Source organism: Lontra canadensis, unplaced genomic scaffold (assembly GCF_010015895.1).
Source record: "Lontra canadensis isolate GAN:19392208 unplaced genomic scaffold, GSC_riverotter_1.0 scaffold9, whole genome shotgun sequence".
NCBI lineage: Eukaryota > Metazoa > Chordata > Mammalia > Carnivora > Mustelidae > Lontra > Lontra canadensis.
The window spans coordinates 15,513,511-15,533,712 of NW_022631003.1; the positions used below are offsets into that span (position 1 = coordinate 15,513,511).

At 35.7% G+C, this 20,202-nt stretch overlaps 1 protein-coding gene across 3 annotated transcripts in view; it reads right to left on the reverse strand.

Moving 5' to 3' along the window:
* The window catches only part of LEMD3 (LEM domain containing 3), a 77,068-nt gene that overhangs the window by 36,125 nt on the left and 20,741 nt on the right, over positions 1-20,202 (reverse strand). For all 3 annotated transcript variants that reach the window (XR_004382350.1, XR_004382351.1, XM_032854900.1), the window contains exons 2-4: positions 13,193-13,230; positions 9,606-9,672; positions 7,300-7,367 (exon numbers count right to left, since the gene is read on the reverse strand). Coding sequence is in view for 1 of the 3 variants with exons in the window: in XM_032854900.1 (XP_032710791.1) it covers positions 7,300-7,367; positions 9,606-9,672; positions 13,193-13,230 (173 nt within the window). In the remaining 2 variants the exon portion in view is untranslated. The remainder of the gene's footprint in view (positions 1-7,299; positions 7,368-9,605; positions 9,673-13,192; positions 13,231-20,202) is intronic.

The following is a 20,202-nucleotide window of genomic DNA, read 5'->3' on the forward strand; positions in this document are numbered from 1 at the left end:
AAGTAATTTGGCAACATATATCCAAAGTATTTACAAAAGCTCATGCTCCTTAACAAGTAGTTTCCTTTCTAGAACTATTCTCCTAAGTAAAGAATCAGAAAATCAAATAAAGGTTGCCTGGGTGGCTCAGTGGGTTAAAGCCTCTGCTTTCGGCTCAGCAGGGAGCCTGCTTCCCTTCTTCCCTCTCTCTGCCTGCCTCTCTGCCTACTTGTGATCTCTGTCTGTCAAATAAAGAAATAAAATTAAAAAAAAAAAAAGAAAAAGAAAATCAAATACAATATGCAAAGATTAGAGTGCTTTCATAATACTGAAAAACCACAAACCAATATAAAGCAATACAATCATGTAAAGAAATATTACCCAGTAACAAAAAGAAGTTCAAAAACCTGAACAATGACATGACAAAATGCTTATGATAATTTTAAGGAAATAATATATAACATTTGTAATAAGAAATATTTAGAATTTATAGTGATACTAATTGCAGGGATGAAAACATAAGAAAAGACTAGAGAAAAATGAATCAAAAATGAGTGGTTGACTTCAGGTGGTGAATTTGAAATGCTTTTCTCCTTTTTTTCTCATTAGTTAAATCATGAGCATGAGTTAATGTTACATTGAGAAAAATAAACACTATTAAAAATAGTATTTAAAAGTTTTATCTAGACCTTAAAATTTTATTTATGGGGTAAAATTCCTGTTTAATGCTCTTTTTTTGAAGTGGCAGCCCAAAATACATCATTGGTTGTAACAAGCCATACCAGGTTTCACAGCATTTGAAAATATAAAGTAACTTCACTTAACTAATTAAGACTGAAACTAATCCAAAATCCTTTGTAAAACCTTACATTAGAAATTCTATTGAATTTAAGAAAAAAAAAAAAAAAAGTAGGGACGCCTGGGTGGCTCAGTTGGTTGGGCGGCTGCCTTCGGCTCAGGTCATGATCCCGCGTCCTGGGATCGAGTCCCACATTGGGCTCCCAGGGAGCCTGCTTCTCCCTCTGCCTCTGCCTGCCACTCTGTCTGCCTGTGCTCACTCTCTCTGACAAATGAATAAATAAAATCTTTAAAAAAAAAAAAAAGATATAAAAAAAGAAAGAAAAAGAAAAAAAAAGTAAAACCCCATCTAAAACATAAAATAATTCCAAGGAAAAAATATGAAAACCTTTTAAGACTGGAGTTCATTAATTTCAATTTTTTTAACTCAATACAGTTTCCAACTCATCTCACGCATGGATACGTCCAGTAACTCCTCTGCTGGCAATTTTTAGCAGGAATAAAATCTCTCATACCCTACTGCTGCCTGACATAGATTCTGACTTGTCCCAACCCTGCCTGTGTGTCCCTTCTTTTTACCTTATCTTATTGCTGACCCACAGATTCAACCAAATGGGGGAGGGGGTGGTGGTGCTTAATCATCCTTCCACGGGAAACCCTGCCTCTTCCTCAGCTCTAGCCCAACTACGAATCAATCCCTATCCCACTCCAAGCTCTATCCCTTGCCTTTAGTCCTTTAAATAAAGTATTCAGGAGCTCTTAAGAGTCTCAGGTTCTTCCGAAATGTAAATTAATCCTGTTCCAGGAATTTATGACCAACCGTTAACACCTATCTGTGCAATTACCTCTCTAAGATATTTAACTGATTAAAAAAAGAAAGAGAAGAGAAAGTAAGAAGGGAGTACTGCTTAGGATTGGTTTTTCCTACTGCTAGAAGTACAAACACTTTTAACTACTCATAAGGACTACTTACTTGCTTTGGATTCCCACATGCTATGCCCTCCTTATGGAATATTTTATTCTACGTCCTCGTAGACTACTTAATCCAATCCCTTCTTTGCTCCCACCCCCACAATCCACTTGGCAATTCTTCCATCCCTAAAACAGAGCCCCATAATCAGAACTCTACCTAATTTAAGATCTTTTTGGATTCTGATTCTTTAGCTATCCAATCTATTAGCTATTACACTCTGCACAAATTTGTCTGTTATCAGTGTTCTCATCTAGGTCAAAACTGAAAATGAAGAAAAGAACAAGGTGGGTTGAGAAGACAAATCCTGTAGCATGTTATTGGAAACCTCTTTCCAGAATGACCCAGATTTAATTAATTAAGGAGCACAGAAAAAGAACCAAAATTTATGGGGAAGCTACTATAACAATCAGACACTGAGCAGTTCAGTTTCCCGACCACTCCAACAAGAATTAATAACAGTCCCACTTTCATGCTAAGAAACAGGTACAGAAAGTGAAAGAACTTTACCAAGACACACAGCTTTTAAGCATTAGTGCCGGAATGTGAATCCACATCTAATCTCAGCTATACTGTTTTAACTTAGTCTTTTGGATATCTACATTAAATAGATTAAGCTAATCTGAATTAAGTTAAAAACAGTCCACATTTCTCTTTTTTAACAAGCACTTCATGGGAAACTCATTACAACTTTGCTGAAAGCCTTAGAACTATACCAGATTCTAGATTAAAAAAAAAAAAAGAGAGGGAGGCAGTGAAATCAGCAAGACAGAACAGATAGCCCCAGACCATCCTTTCCCCGTGGAGACAAAAACTCAACAACACACAGACCAATTCGCTTTGTAAGAAATCCAGAAACCAGTTAAAAGGCTCCGGCAACCCAAGCAAGTATGAAAATAGCAGCATGGAAGCCAGGAGGAAAATTGGTAGCCCTCATTCATCAGAGCCCCATCCAGTGGCACAACGTGGTGCGACAAAAGAAAAGTCCCAACTTCTGGCTTATCCTTGAAGAGGGGAAGAAAAGACTGAAACAGAAGTCTAATGTTCAGATTTTCTGAGGGGCTACCAGAAGGACTGGTTTCTGTCTTGCCTGAATCTAAGAACTGACAGGTAAGTGGACCAGCCTGGAGGTAGCTGAGAACAAAGGCAATGGTTTGAACTAGTACCTACTCACTCGCCATTGCCCTTCTCCACAGCTCTATGAAGAATGAGTACAAGAAAACCCCAAACTCTGGCTTCTTCCTGAGGAAAGATAGTGCTGAAGTATGTGTCCAATGTACCAAGTTCTCAGGGAGCCACCAAAGGGACTGGTTTCTGTATCATCTGTTTCAGAGCACTGAGGAGAGCTGACACAGCCTAAAGGCCTGGGGTTTGCTGAGAACAGAAAAGAGCAGGACCACTTGCTGCTGCTCCAGAGAACCCACAGTACAACAGAGAGACACCAGAGGGAGCAAGAGATTACAAGCTCCTGAAAAAAGAAACCTGCAAAACCTTTTGTTGGGAATTTGCACCCACAAAACTAGAGGAGATGGATGCATGCAGAGAAAAGGTTTGAGAGGACTTCAGAATCTCTATCTGAACTCATCGGTGAAAGTCTTCCCCTGCACGAAGGCAGTCTCTAAAGGCTGGGAGGTATGGCTGTGTCTTCCAAAGCACAGGTCCTGACAAAGTAATAAGGCACATGAAGGAAACAATACCACTGGGCCCAACTAAAGGAACAAAATAAATCTCCAAAAACTGACCCTAAAGGAACTAAGATATATGAACTACCTGACAAAAATTTCAAAACTGTCATAAAGATGTCCAATAAGCCCAGGAAAACAACACATGAATGAAATGAGAATATCAATAAAGAGAGAAAAACTAAAAACAACTAAACAAATTCTAGAGCTGAACAATAACTAAACTGAAAAATTCACTAGGTGGGTTCACGGCAGACTTAATCAAGCAGTAGAAAGAATCAAGGTACTCAAAGAGAAGTCATTTGAAATTATCCAGTCAGAGGAACAAAAAGAAAAAACAATGAAGAAGAGTATGGGAAGCTTAAGGGTCTTAAGGGACATCACCACTCAGACCAATCTATGCATTATGAAAGTCCCAAAAGGAAGAGAGAGAGGAGCAGAAAAAGGCAGAAAACTTTCCAAATCTGGGGAAAGAAATGGACATTCAGATTAAAGAAGCCCAAGACTTTTTTTTTTTAAGATTTATTTAACAGAGAGAGAGAGAGAGAGAGAGAGAGATCACAAGTAGGCAGAGAGGCAGGCAGAGAGAGAGAGGGAAGCTGGCTCCCCGCTGAGCAGAGAGCCAGATGCAGGGCTTGATCCCAGGACCCTGGGATCGTGACCTGAGCCAAAGGCAGAGGCTTAACCCACTGAGCCACCCAGGTGCCCCAAAAAGCCCAAGAATTTTTTTATGGGATATAGCAATAGTATTAAGAGAGAAGTTCATAGTGATAAACAACTACATTAAGGAAAAAAAGATCTCAAATAAACAACCTCAAGGAACTAGAAAAAGAATAAACGAAGTCCAAAGTTAGCAGAAGGAAATATTAGAGTAAAAATAAATAAAAGAGAGAATAGAAAAAAATAAGAGTGGGTTTTTTGAGACCAGCAAAACTGAAAAGCCTGGAAAGAAAAAGAAAGAAAATTCAAAATCAGAAAGAAAAGAGAAGATTTGAGTCTATGTCACAGAAATACAAAGGATCATAAGAGACTACTATGAACAATCAATTGCCAACAAAATGAATAACCTAGAGAAAAAAAATAGATAAATTCCTGGAAACATATAACCTACCAAGACTGAATCACAAAGAAACAGAAACTCTCAACAGACCTATAACTGGTTAGGAGATTCGATCAGTAACCAAAACCTTTCCAAAACAACCCAGGACTCAATGGCTTCACTGGAGAATTCTACCAAACATCATTAATCCTTCTCAACTTCTTCCAAAAAATTAAGAGAAGGGAACATTTTCACACTCACTTTATGAGGTCAATATTATTCTGATGCCAAAGCCAAACAAAAACACTGTAAGAAATGAAATACAAATCAATGTCCTTAATGAATCAGATGCTAAAAATCCTCAACAAAATGCTAGCAAACTGAATTCAAAAGCACATTAAGAGGATCATATACCATGACCAAGTAAGATTTACTCCTGGAATTCAAGGATAGTCCAACATACAAAAAACCAGTAGAAGGACACACATTAACTGAATGAGGATAAAAATCACATGCTCATCTCAACAGATGCAGAAAAGCATTTGACAAAATCAATACCTCTTCACGATTAAAAACACTCAACAAAGTAGGACTAGAAGCAAATTACCTCAATATAATAAAGACCAGATATGAAAAGCTCACAGCTAATATCATTTCAACAGTGAAAAACTGAAAAGTTTTTCCTTGAAGAATAGGAACAAGGCCAGGATAAGGAAATCCACTGTTGTCATTTCTATTCAATATATAATAATGGAAATCCCAGCTAGAGCAATTAGGTAAGACAAGGAAATAAACTACAGATTACACATACACACAGAGAAACATACTCTTGCTCACTCCATCTCTCTCACACACACAAAACTGTTAGAATAAGCAAACTGAGCAAAGTTTCCTGGATAAATAAGTAAGCATACAAAAACAGTTGCGTATTTATACACTAAAAATGAACAATCAGGAACAGAAATTACGAAAATCCCATTTATAACAGCATCAAAAGAATATTTATGAATGAATTTACTAAGGAGGTAAAGACTTGTACACAGAAAACCACAACACACTGCTAAAAGAAATTCAAGACACAAATAAATGGAAAGACATCCCATGCTTATGGATTTAAAGACTTAATAATGTTTAAAAGTCCATGCTACCCAAAGTGCTCTACAGATTCAATGCAATCCTCATCAAAATTCCAACTGCATTTTCTCAGAAATAGAAAAATCAATCCTAAAATTTATATGGAGCCACACAGGATTAGCCAAATAGCCAAAACAATTTCGGGCAGGAACAAAGATAGAGGCCTCACATTTCCTACTTCAAAGCATATTACAAAGCTACAGTAATCAGAACAGTATGGTACTGCCATTGACAGACATACAGACCAGTGATAGAAAATAAAGAAATTAACTCACACATAGTATAGTTGATTGATCTTCAACAAGGGTGCTAAGAACACAAATGGGAAAAGGACTATCTCTTTGAAAAATGGTGTTGAGACAACTGGATTTCCTAATGCAAATGGACCCTTATCTTACACTATATACAAAAATCAACTCAACAAATTAAAGACTTAAACCGAAGACATGAAAAGATAAAATTCCTAGAAGAAAAGCTTTATAACATTGGTCTTGGCAATGATTTTTGGGTTACGACACAAAGCACAGGCAACAACACCATCAACAACAGACAAGAGAAATGACATCAAACTAAACAGCTTCTGCAAACAAAAAATCAACAGAGTGAAATGGCAACCCAGGGAATGAAAGAAAATATTTGCAAGCCACATCCAAAATAAAGAAGGGACTTCTACAACTCAATAACAAAATCAAATAATCTGATTAAAAAATAGGTAAAGTATCTGAATAAACATTTCCCCAAAGACAAACAAATGTCTGATAGGCATAAGAAAAAATGCTCAACATCACTAATTACCAGGGAAGTGCAAACCAAACTGCAGTGACATATTCCTTATACTGGTGAGGATGGCTATCATTAAAAAACAAAACAAAAAAACAGGTGTTTTTGAGGACGTGAAGAAAAAGGGACCTTTGGAAACTGTCAGTGGGAATGTAAAACAGTATAACCACTACAAAAACCAGCATGGAAATTCCTCAAAAAATTAAAATGAAACTATCATATGCAATTCCACTTCTAGTTATTTACCCAAAAGAACTGAAAACATGTTCTAAAGGATACCTGCACTCCATGTTCACTGCATTATTCACAATCATCAAGAAGTGGAAACAACAGAAACCTCTATCTACAGATTAATGGACAAAGATAATGTGGGGGGTGGGGAGGCGTGTGTGTGCACGCGCACGCTCACGCGTGTGTAGTATTATTCAGCCTTAAAAAAAAATTCCTGCCCGTCTTAACACTTCATACTCGTCCACCTTAAAACTCTGTACCCTTCCTTTTACATAGTAATTCCTAAAAGATTACATACAGTAGTTTAGAAAATTCATCTGCGAATTCTCTTAGTACCCTGAGATGACATTAATCTGGAGCAGAAGATTTAAAATAAATGACCATGGTTAGATGCTTACTTTCTTTCTTACATGCTACTTACCAATCTCAATTTCAAACAAATAGTTGTTTGTACCTGTTTGTACCCTTTCCAAATTAATTTTATGAGAGAATGTTCTAAAACAAACTAAAACAAAACACGTTCAGTAATTCTGCTTTCTGTATCTGTTCACATTACACCAAACAACACGCCCACGTTTGTAACAGTACAATTAAAGAAATCAAATGCATAGTACTTTTGTACAAGTTGTAATAATTTATATAAACTTCAAGAATATAGCTATTAAAATTCCAATTGTACTGCTTACTTTTAAATATGCAGCTGCCTCTTGGACAGAAAGTGTTCTCTGACTAGAACTGCCACATTCATGATCTCCTGGAAAGATTAGCATATTATTAATTGTGAATCAGTACCATGTGAAAGAGAAGAAAACAAACATGATTAATCAAAATATTTTCAAATTACACAATTAAAGGTCATATTATCATCAATAAAGAAAGAAGATAAATACTATTTAATTCCCTATAAAAAAATCCAGTAGGTAATATAAACAAACAATTATCTTTACATAAACCACAATCTTTAAATGCACTTCTAACCAGTCCAGATAGGAACACGTCTTCTTCTATTTCCAACTAAATCATTGGCCAGAATAGGAATCATGTCACACTGATGCCTTTCCACAGATCTTGGCACACAGAAGGTTCCCAAGAGATTTACTGTTTTTCAAGAGGGGAAATTCATCTTGGTAACTTATACATCTATTACAAAAGCTAATAATTCAAGGATTCAAATAAGTTTGAATTAAAATGTACATTCTGTGTATAAAGATAGCGCTATGCCTATCTTTAGCAAGGTATGTGCGTGCCTTAAAAATTATTGTAACACAGATCAACAGGGAAATAAGATAGAAACTTCTACCTATGATCTGGTTTCTACAAAGAAATGCAGTACATACAAAACCACATTTTCCCTTTCTCACAACTATTTATAAAAGACTCCAGAGCCTTTTCTTTCAGGTTGATCTGTGGTTATCAGAAATCAATTTCCTTATACCGAACTTCAATTATAAGTTCTTTCTGTCCTGTTTCTCTTCAAATGCTTTTTTTTTTTTAATTTTTTAACATGAAAGTATGATAGTTCAAGTAAACTCCTTGATAATTTTCCTATTATAAAAGTAGCCATATTCCTATTATCAGCCTTGTGCAAGCAGTCAGATTTTAATGGTCATAGTCATAAAAAAGGAAGAAATACCTATTAAATAAACAAGTAAAAGTCTTCAAACTTTATGATGCATCCTCCAAGATTCAGTTTCCACAGATCTACCGCAGGGGTCGGCAAACCACGGCCCATAGCCAAATCTGCCCTACCGCTGATTTTTTTATAAATGAAGTTTTATTGGAACACAGCCATACTCATTCATACCTATTATCTATGGCTGCTTTCATGCTATCATGGCAGAATTCAGTAACTCTTACAGAAACAACTCTAGCACAGAAAGCCCAAAAAACTTACTATCTGGCCCCTTCACAGAAAAAAGTTTGCTGACCCCTGCTCTAGAGGAAGAAATGTATATCTTTAAAAGTACCCCAGAGTATGCCAATCCAGTACACTACATAAAACGATGCCATAGAGACAGCTGTAGAAGCCTGTGGTAGCCAACATCTGGTATTCCCAGCCAGAGTATATACTTAACCTATTTCTGCATACCACAGCACAACAAATAAATGTCATGATTTTGTAGTATATGAATACGATAATAAGTCAGTTAATATAAAGAAGGCTTTTAGTGATATACAAAGAATTATGAGCATAAAAAAACTGACCAGAGTTAAGGATCCACACCCCCCCCCAAAAAAAAAAAAAAAAAAAAACAACAAAGGCTGATACAAGGATGGGGAACTAAAAGGATCTCAAATGCCTCCATTCGACTAAAAAACTTCCATATCTACCTTCTACCAGTGATCTGATTTCTACAAAAGGATCTGCTACATATGAAAGTTTAGAAAACCACACTTTTTTTCTGTAGCTTCTTTAACAAGAAAATAATCCAAATCTCTTCTTTTAAATTATATGTGAAATAAGAATAACTAAAAAAAGCTAAGGTAATAAGCAGGTAAGCTGCTACTACAGCTTACAGATGTTAAAAGACTTACTAAGAGCAGAATATGAAGAAAATGCAAAGAATCTGTAGAAAAAATTCTAGAATATATTTATTTTATCCCAGGAAATGATACCTAATCAACCAGCAAAGGAAAATCTGCACTTTTATATTTAATCTAGGGTTTCAGTTAATTTACTGCTTATCCAATTTAACTGATATGTAAGCTTTCAAAAGTTGTTATCACTATTAATGCAATAAAGAAATTTGATTGACTTTAGAATTATATAATATATATTTCATCTAATACATATGGGCAGGCAGGAAAAAGGCCTTAATTAAATATATAGATAAAATAAAAACTACTCTGTATAGGTAACAAAAACATCTAAAGAGAAAATCCACAAAGATAACACAAGACTTGGGAAAACTATTTCTACTGATATAGCATGCTATATATATAAATTAATTTTCAAAGCACTTTTAGACATTATGAATGTTAAAACAATTACCTGCAAGCTGTGCCAATCGATCATGAAGCTTGTATAAAGTGTTCATCAGAAGATTTTTCTTACTTTCCTAAAAGTAAAAGGAATTATAAAATATCTAATTCAAAAACATGTACCAAATTATTTTATTTAAAAAAAAAAACAGTAAATAATTTAAAATCATAGAAGCTACATAATCCAAAGACAAATTCACATTTAAAGAATGGCTACCATATTTAAAAAAAAAAAAAAAAATGGGGCGCCTGGGTGGCTCAGTGGGTTAAAGCCTCTGCCTTCGGCTCAGGTCATGATCCCAGGGTCCTGGGATCGAGCCCCTCATCAGGCTCTGCTCAGCAGGGAGCCTGCTTCCTCCTCTCTCTCTGCCTGCCTCTCTGCCTACTTGTGATCTCTGTCTGTCAAATAAATAAATATTTTTAAAAAATAGAGTATTAAAAAAATAAGAAAACATTAGAATCTAAATCATCACTCTAATAAACATTTTATTTTCTTGAGGACTGACTGAGAAATTGGCACTAAGGTTAGTGCTAAAAAAGGTCTTATGTACAACAAACTCCCCCAAACACCAAAGCAAAGCTCCCAACCCTCCTTTATATGATACACACTTATATATATTGTTCTTATGAGATTTCAAGGCTGCCCTTCATGTTTTGTCTTAATCTGATTCAGCCACACCGTAAGGCAATCAGTATTGACACTTTGATCATCAACCTTTCCTAGCCCCCCAAAAGTGGTCCTGTATAAATTTACGAACCATTAAAGCAAAATAAACATTTAATGAGTATCTAGTAATAGGAGTTAAGAACTATTCTCAGCAAAGCAAGAGGCCCAGTAAACAAGATGGTTCCTGCTCTCAAGGGCAAAAAACATACTTAAGTGCTAAAGCCGCAAACAAAGCATAATATAAATACAGAAGAGAGAGGGAAGGGAAGATCCATTTATGGAAGAGAGAATATTTGAGTTGGGCTTCACAGGAAGAACAGAATTGACTAGCATTCTAGGCAGAAGAAACAGCATGATGAGCAAAGGCATAAAGGGACTGGTTATGTTTCTTACATAACCAGTTGCCTACTTTGATTCAGCACACTACTGGAAAATAGTTTGGGATCAACCGCTACGAACAAGACAAAGAGTTTGACTTCATTCTAAAAACTCTGGAGGAGGAAAATAAAACAGACTTGTGCATCAGGAATAGTACTCTGAACATATGAAAGAAAACCAGAGAGGAGACCATTGCAATGTCTAAGCACCGGCCAAGTAGTGGAAGGCAATGAGACGCTCAGCTTTTTTTCTCCCTCAACTCTCTCAAGCAGATTCTGAATTAAGCCAAACCTTATCTTCCTGTAAGTTTAAAAATCCCAACTGTTAAGCATCAGACATCAAAAAGTAACTGCTTGGGCTGAAAGTCAGGATTCTGAAAGCTATGCATTTGTGATATATGAAACCACAAATCATTTTTAATAAAGATGTTCAATATAAGATGAGAAAGAGTTCTAATGATAGTAGAGCTTGTGGACTCGATATATAAAACAAAGATAAATCTGATTAAGCTTTGGAATTAAAGTAGCCAAGAGTTTTGAAGTTTATTTCCTCCCTTATCTGGAAAAGGGACCAATTTCCTCTTCTTTCATATGTCCTGATCACACGCATTCTCACTCCTCCCCTTTCAAAAACAAAACTAAATCCAAAAATTTGACACCTGTGCTCTGTGGTTACATCTCTAATGAACACCAGAGGCCTGGAAATAAACTTCATCTTTTGATTCACAGATATTAACGCTGGACTAGATAAGTAGAAAAAAATAACAAAATCTAATCAAATGTAATTGAATCCCATAAGACAATAAACATACATATTGTTAAATTCTCACATAGAGAATTTAAGTACCCAAAAAGCTAAACTATAATTTTGCAAAAATTATTTTTCCAATGGCAAGTGATTCAAAACGACCATCTTTATATTACAAGGGTCCCAAGTGCATGATCAACTAAATTATGATCTAAATAGTTTTTATGTAGTATGTTATTAATGTGATCAATTTTGAGGAAGAAAAAGAAAAGCTTTGGTTCAGTTACCTTTAGCACCAATATGTTAAACTAGAAATAAATCTGAAAAACATGTAAGTTAAATTTTAAAGTTACATCCTTATAGAAAACTTATATTGGCTTATAGTTTCATTTCAGTCCTCTTCTATTCGGACTGCTTTTCCAATTGTCTCCTAACATTCAGCTTAAAAGGTATCTCATGCTGGCCTTCATAATCACCCTGAAAACCAGTTTAGAGATCTACAAATAAATCCATACTTAAAGTAAGCTTTCAAGTAACCCTTCCTTAAACAAAAATGATTTTATACTGTAATTTGAAATAGCTACCTTTCAACTGTCTATTTTGGTAAGGTCCAGATTTTCTTTTTAGTAAGTCAAACCATTCTCTGAAGCAAAGTTCTCATTCTTGGGTGGATAAAAATCAAACTATTGGGCAATTTTCCCAAACTCTCTCATATGTTGTCACCTTTAAATAGTTCCTCCTATTCTCAGCCAATTTTCTCAAGGAAATTTTCAACTGTTTGTATTAAGTCTCTCATTAAATGGTAATAATGGATTTTCAACACTTAGCATGGTGCCTGGCACAGAACAAGCACTTAATATAAGTGAAACGTCGTTATCTACATTAAAATTATTACTGTTATTTAGAGGTTCGGACCTTCAGTTTTTCCTACAGGGAAAATTATATAAAAGAAAATAAGGTCTTGTACTTCCAATGTGCAATGAGTATAATGTATGGATTTAAATGATGATGCCAACTGCAACATTATACTTAATATCAAACTGATAAAATCAACCTTTTTTAAAACAAGTATCATCACAATAGAATATTACTAAACATAAACATAGTCAATACAAAATCCCACTCTAACAATCTAAAGTAATATTCTATGGATTTGATTACACATTATTACATATCCTTTAAGCACAATAAGTAATGTTTTATATACAGGTCTATACTACTGTCAATTCCTACAGTAAATTAATAACTAATTGTGCACTATAATATAAGCTCAAATACCCTAACCTTTGAAGTGCCTTTAATGACGGTAAGTGAAAAATATTTTCAGGTGAGTAAAACTTAGGTTAAAATTAGTACTACAGATCCTTTAAATTAAAAGAAAAGGAATCATAAATAGATAGCCTAAGAATCATGTTTCTTTCTAAATCCTTTGCCTTCCTGATGGCTGAATAGGCATGCCTATGAACAAAAGATCCAGAGAGACAAGGTGGGGCAAAGAGGACAAAAATTGTCAAGAATATCCAGCAACTTAAACAGGCATACCTCTAAAGGTTAAGACCTGATCCCCAGATAACATACCAATACCATTTCACTTGGCAGTTGACTTTTACCTTAAGGTGATAAATAATTCAGCTCTTAGGAGAAAATCTGTTTCAGATTTAATTATATTATCATTGAAGAATACTCAAAATAAGAAAATTGTTTAAGAGAACTCTTAAATTAGCATTTTTTAGTTGACAGTCATCCTAATACTTTTATCATATAAAACATGAGATAAAATATCAGTATTATGATCTTCTACTTACTTGTATTTTTCCAAATGTTCCATCAAAGGGGTTTTTTACTATCAAGGAAAGAAAAAAAGAGAACTATTAGCATCATTTGAGAATGAGAATCCCCCTAAACAAGCCCTCTGAAATGCCAGCACGTACTCTGCTAAAACTGAATTTAACACACAAACAAAATGTAAACAAACTGATGATAACAAAAGTCAGGGAAGTAATTTTTGAGACTTACTGTATTCACCATTCTTAGTTCAAACATGTGATTTTCTCTATAATAACTGAGAGCAGTGCTCTGGTGTGTATGAACATCTGGGTTCAAGTCCCAAGTCCATCACTTACTAGTAAGCAACATGACCATGAACTAACATCTACTACTTAGCTACCCTAAGTTGTAGTTCTTTCTCCTACAAAGAAAGGACGTAACAATGATACCTACCTCATAGAGCTGTTGTAACGATTAAATGAGCTAAACCATATAAAATGCTCGCCTTAGTGTCAAGCACTTAATACATGTTACCTATTACCGTTACTGACCACATTGCTTCTACCAAACTCGTTTTCTCAAAATACAGACTGAAAGCAGTTACTACTTAAGGAAATCTACAAGATGCTTTTTAAAACTAAATTCTTTCAAAATTCTTCTAATGATTTAAAAAAAAACTTCCTACTCATTGCTAACATCTGGAAAATTGGCAAGAAATAAGAAATAAATACAGATCAAAGTAGCTGAGAACTGTCTCGGGATTAAATAATTTTGTATTGCCACTATATATTATAAAAAGGATTTAACACGTTCCATCTAACTCCCCTATACCCAACTCCTCTAAAAAAGATACAAACAGGGGGAGCCTGGGTGGCTCAGGTTAAAGCCTCTGCCTTCTGCTCAGGTCACGATCCCAGGGTCCTGGGATCGAGCCCCACATAGGGCTCTCTGCTCTGCCGAGAGCCCGCTTCCTTCTCTCTCTCTGCCTGCCTCCCGGCCTAGTTGTGATCTCTCTCTGTGTCAAATAAATAAATAAAATCTTAAAAAAAAAAAAAGATACAAACAAGTTTACAGCTAAATGTGTAGTATCTCTCATGGTTATTATTTAGAATCTCCTCCTTATCAGCTATTTGAAAATTAATGCAAAAATATTCAGAGCTTTCAGATACCTGGTTATCTATAATCCAGGTCACAACTAAGACTAACTGAGCCTACAAAGTAGTTCACGCTGACCAGGTTTCTTTTCTGAGGTTCTTTTCTATTTTTATTGAGAAAACAGGAAGTCCCATAGGAACCAGGAACTGCCTGATTCTAAGAAAGTTTCATTTGTGAAACCAGTTTAACAAGGTACCAAAAAAAGCAAGGAAAAATGTATCCTGAGATCATCTAAAGGGATTTTGCTAATGGATTTTTAGGCATTTTTCTAGAGTAACAGGGTTTTAATGCTGGAAAAGAAAAATTTTTGAATGACAGAAGATCAAAAGTACTCAGTAGGGAACTAGGAAGAAGAAAAAATATAAAGATTAAATAAAATGTTATGAATCACAATAGGCTTCTACTAAAAAGATACTTTTTAATAACATTAATTTTTATTAATGTAAAATTGAACAATATAAAGCTATATTAAGTACAATATATTACAGAAAATGGCTTGATAATCTATTTAAAATAAACTGGTCATACAATACCAGAACAACAAGGATTTTATTTGCCCTTTATAAGAGTAACTCTAAAAAATATTAAAACATGCAATTCTAAAAAACAGGTTTTAATGTTTATGAAGAAAAGCCATGATAGCCTTATTTTTTTGACCGTATACAAAATCATTTTTTGTCAAGAATATTAAATGGAAAACTAACTCTTCAAGTATCTCTATGAAAGTATTATCATAGATTGTGGATGTTCTCCCACTAGAATGTCCCACGGTGAATTTCTCACTACAGGGACCATGTGTCATACATATTTGTGTGCCGGGAGCCAAGCACAGTACTATACATACAATTAGTGCTCAAAAAGTTCTGGCTGTGCTATCTAGGTTAAATCCCACTTCTTTATTCTACCCTGTGTATTAATACTGCAGAAGGCTGCGAAGGGTAAGCATCAAGCAATTTGGGGGCGGGGGTGAAGGGGACAGGATAACAAAGATAGCTATAGAGAAGAACAATTATTCTGCTGAGAGAATTGCTCAGCCCTTTATATCCTGCTAGATGTCTGCCTCTTGTCTAACGGGATGAGATACCTGATAGTGTATCTTAAAAACCAGTAATGTATTTTCTATCCTACACACGTTATGTCAAAAAATTTTTTTCCCAATTTCCTATGACAACCACCAGCATTTCACAGCATAACCAACTGGCTATAAAAATCACAAAAAATAAAAGGACACTCATTAAAAAGGACATAATGAAACATGTACGATTAATAGCAAAATTAAAAGGACTTTATCACGAATTACAAAATATTTGAATACATCAAAATGTACAGTGTAGATTCATGGCAATACTGGGCAAATAACTAATTTCATTGTGGGGAATGTACCTAAGCACTTGTCTTCGAAGTCTTCTGTTCATAGTATTACAGTTTTCCTTGATTAGTTTCCTCATTGAGCACTGCACTTTTTCTTTTTACACTAAAATATCTTCCTTAAGAGAGGTAACAGTTCATAAATACTAGGATGTATATTTGTAAATAAGCTTCATATTATGTTGTGACAGACTTTTCTGGTGTTGTTTGTTCTTGGCATACTGTGACATATCTGCTGATAGACATTCCAAAGTTTATGGGAAATATGGGTTCAAAACTCTGCACCACTGTATAGACCATGATGAGGGCTAACTAAGATTTAGAAAACATAAAAATGGGACTACTGGGTCAATGGAGAAATCAAACTAAACTGTCAAACCAAACTGTCAACCAGTTATTTATCTTTTATGGCAAAATTACAGTGTAATCAAAATGCTTGCTGTAAAGATGCTTATAGCAAAACTACCTAGAACCACAACTGTCACCTATTAAATTAACAGGCCTACTAAGTTAACAAGTAGCCTTGAGACTGAGTTTTATAAAGGAAACTCCATCTAAAAATAGCAAGTCTAAAAAAACAAAAGCCCTCATTTATAAAACCAGCATCTTTGGGGCGCCTGGGTGGCTCAGTGGGTTAAAGCCTCTGCCTTCGGCTCGGGTCATGGTCCCAGGGTCCTGGGATCGAGTCCCGCGTCGGGCTCTCTGCTCAGCAGGGAGCCTGCTTCCCTTCCTCTCTCTGCCTGCCTCTCTGCCTGCTTGTGATCTCTGTCAAATAAATACATAAATAAAAATCTTTTAAAAAAAAAAAAAAAAAAAAACCAGCATCTTTTTCCTAAGATTTTTTATTTTTAAGTAATCTCTACACCCAAGCAAGGGGCTTTAAACTCACGATCCTGAGATCAAGAGTCTTGTGCTCAACCAACTGAGCCAGCCATGCATCCTTAATAACAGCATCTTTATACATCTAACTTTTCTTCCCCCAAATCACTTCAGTATTTCTAACACCACATGTCAGTAACTTTTATTTCATCCGAATTGCCTCTAATATTTAACGGAAACCACCCCTAGTGAAAATACCCCCCCAATCCACCCCCACCACCAATTTGGCATTTATAGAGAAGAAACCATATTCCAAAAGCATCCCGCAGCAAAAAAAGTGCCACCTCATTTACAAGCTTCTTTTCTAGGCATGGACCTAAGAGTAAATTATAGTTCTTATCCCTTACCCTAAAGCAACGATAACACCACACTGATACTACAAACTTTCCTCTTCTGTCCCCAATCAGCACAACCTTGAAGCCACTGCAGCCTTAGTACTGTCCTCCTTCATATCCTACACCGCCAACAGCTTCTCTTAACTGTTTCTTTTTTTTCCTCAAATCCTTCTGGTTTCACCGTTTCTCCTTCAATTTTCTTGTTCAGATTATTTCAAACCTCAAATACGCCAAACTTTTTTTTTTTAAGATTTTTTATTTATTTATTTGACAGGCAGAGATCACAAGTAGGCAGAGAGGCACGCAGAGAAAGAGAGAGGTGGAAGCAAGCTCCCTCTGAGCAGAGAGCCCAATGAGGGGCTCGATCCCAGGATCCTGGGATCATGACCTGAGCCAAAGGCAGAGGCTTTAACCCGCTGAGCCACCCAGGCGCCCCATGCCCAACTTTTCTTTGTAAATGTCCTTAATATTTTGACTTCTCTTCTCTTTAAACTACCCTAATGACTATAAAAATCAAGTTCCTAAAAATGTTTCCTTAATTATACTACTACATCCCTCAAAATCGTCAAATTTGTTTTGTTTTTTGTTTCAAGGAAGTAATTCTAACTTTGTGATACTCTCCTATATACTCAGACACACTGCTGACTTTCCTTCTCCAAACCTCTCTTTCACATCAATTCCAAAAATGTTAATAGTTTTACTGATCCTTTGTTAACTTTTTTCATTTTCTTACACTGAGATCAATTCATTAACCATTACGAATGCCCAGGTAAAAAGGAAAAAATGAAGTGTATCAACCTATAAATGTATTCACAAATATATGTCTAATGTTGATCAAATAAATTTCTATTTTCCTGAGAAAGGCTCCATTTTGGTCACTCAATGGCAGTAAAAAGAAGAAAAGCCTGTGTGTGCCCAAAGTTCACAATTCAAAAAGAAAAAGGTTTTCATTTAATAATTATATATTGAGTACTTTGTACTAGGCATTGGAAATGTGACAATAAATTTTAAAAAATCCCTACCCTCAAGGAGCTTATGTTAGAAGAGACAATGTACAAATACATTTTAAAAATATACGGAAGGCAAATGGTTCTAAGCACTTTGGAGGCAAAACAGCAGGAAAGGTGCTTGATGTGAGGGAGGAAAGCAGTATTAAATAAGATGGTCAAAGAAGGCCATATTAAGAAGACTGCATTTGAAGAGAAACCTGAAGGAACATAGGTGACAAGCCATGCGGATACCTGAAAGAAACGTTTACAGACCGAAAGAACAAGTATACAGGCTTTAAGTGGTAGCACGCTTGCCATATTATTCCTAGAAATGTAACAGAGTGGAAAGGGCAAACAGCAAGAAAGGCAGTCAAGCCAGTAAGATTATTTACAGGAGTCAGTAGGTACAGATAATGTAAGGGACCTTGGTGACTCATATATATTACTATGAGCAGGAGACCTCACAGAATTCCTTTTATTCAGCTTACACTTTAAAAAAAAAAAACAAAAAACCCATGTAATAAGGGTTGGGAATAGTCTCTAAAGTTAAGTTTAAGAATCCTAAGCATTTAGACAATAAATGATCTGCTGTTCAAGACTCAGGAAAACTGAGGAAACGGAACACACAGGGTGTTTACCTTTCTCCAGAAAACTGACTCCCAACTTCAGTCAGCCTCAACATTCTTCTGTTCTGAATATTTCAAACTATCATCAATTATCAATCAGTATACAAAATATTCTGCCAGGAGGAACTAAACATTTTTCTAAAGACATACAAATAACCAACACGTACATGATGCTCAACATCGCTAATCATCACGGAAATGCAAATTAAAATCACATGAGGTATCACCTCACACCTGTTAGAATGGCTACCTTCAAAAAGATGAGGTAACAAGTATCAGTGAAGATGTGGAGAAAAGGGAATTTTGTGCACTGCTGGTGAGATGTAAATTGATGCAGCCACTTTGGAAAACAGTACGAAGGTTCCCCCCAAAATTAAAAATAGAACCAACATATAATCCAGCTAATCCCACTTCTGGATATATATAACCAAAGGAAATGAAAACAGGATCTTGAAGAGACCTCTGCCCACCCATGTTCACTACAGCATTCTTTACAACAGCCAAGATATGGAAACAACCTAACTGTCCATCAACAGATGAATGGATAAAGATACAGTACATGTGTGTGTGTGCATGCGTGCGTTTGCATGTGTGTGTTTGTGCGTGCATGTGTATACTCCTGCACAATGGAATATTCCTCGGTCACCACAAAGAAGGAAATCCTTCTACTTGTGACATGGATAGATCTTCATGGCATTACGCTAAGTGAAATCAAGTCTGACAGAGAAAGACAAATACCGTATGATATCATTTATACGTGGGATCCAAAAAAGTCGAACCCAGAAAAGAGTAGAGTGGTGGTTAGCAGCAGCTGGGTAGTTTGACAAACAGGGAACTACTGAGGATATACATTGCAGGTATGAGATCAACAAGTTCTGGGGATCTAATGCATAGCTTGGTGACTATAGCTAATAATACAGCAAGTTGCTAAGAGAATGGATCTTAAATGTTCTCAACACACACATAAAAGTGGTAACTATGTGACAGGATGGAGGTGTTAGCTAATGCTATGGTAGCAATCATTTTTGCAATACATAAATATATCAAATCAACACACTGTATACCTTAAACATACACACTGTTATGTGCCAATTATATTTCAGTAAAGCTGAAAAAATGTTCTACCAGGAAGACACCAAGCCTTCAATCCTTCTGGTCTTCTTGAAGCCTGTTTCTCCTTCTCCTTCATTCATCTTCAAGGTCCTGCGTGCAGTTCTGCTAGAGTCGTGAAGGATGCCTAACTACTGCAGCTCACTGTGACCTTCCCCTTCTCAGAACCCCAATGCATTTACTGTCAGTATCTCTGCTAACTTTTATTTTTTTTATTTTTTTTTAATTTTTTATAAACATATATTTTTTCCCCAGGGGTACAGGTCTGTGAATCGCCAGGTTTACACACTTCACCGCACTCTCTGCTAACTTTTATTATAATTTAACTATTTGCTGTTTGTTTCCTCCCACAACAAGACTACGAAATCTCTACCTATCTCAATGCCTCACAGACATCTGATGCTAAATATATTCTGAATGAACAGCAGCTTGAAGGCACACTGCAGTCTCCTAGAATAACAGCTGCACCAGTGCCAGAGGGGTACCATAATCCTGATTACTCTACAACCTTTTCCTTTGAATAAGAAGGAAATTATATTTATTAACCTTTTGGTAGATTCCAGGAATACTGATGCCATGTACTCAG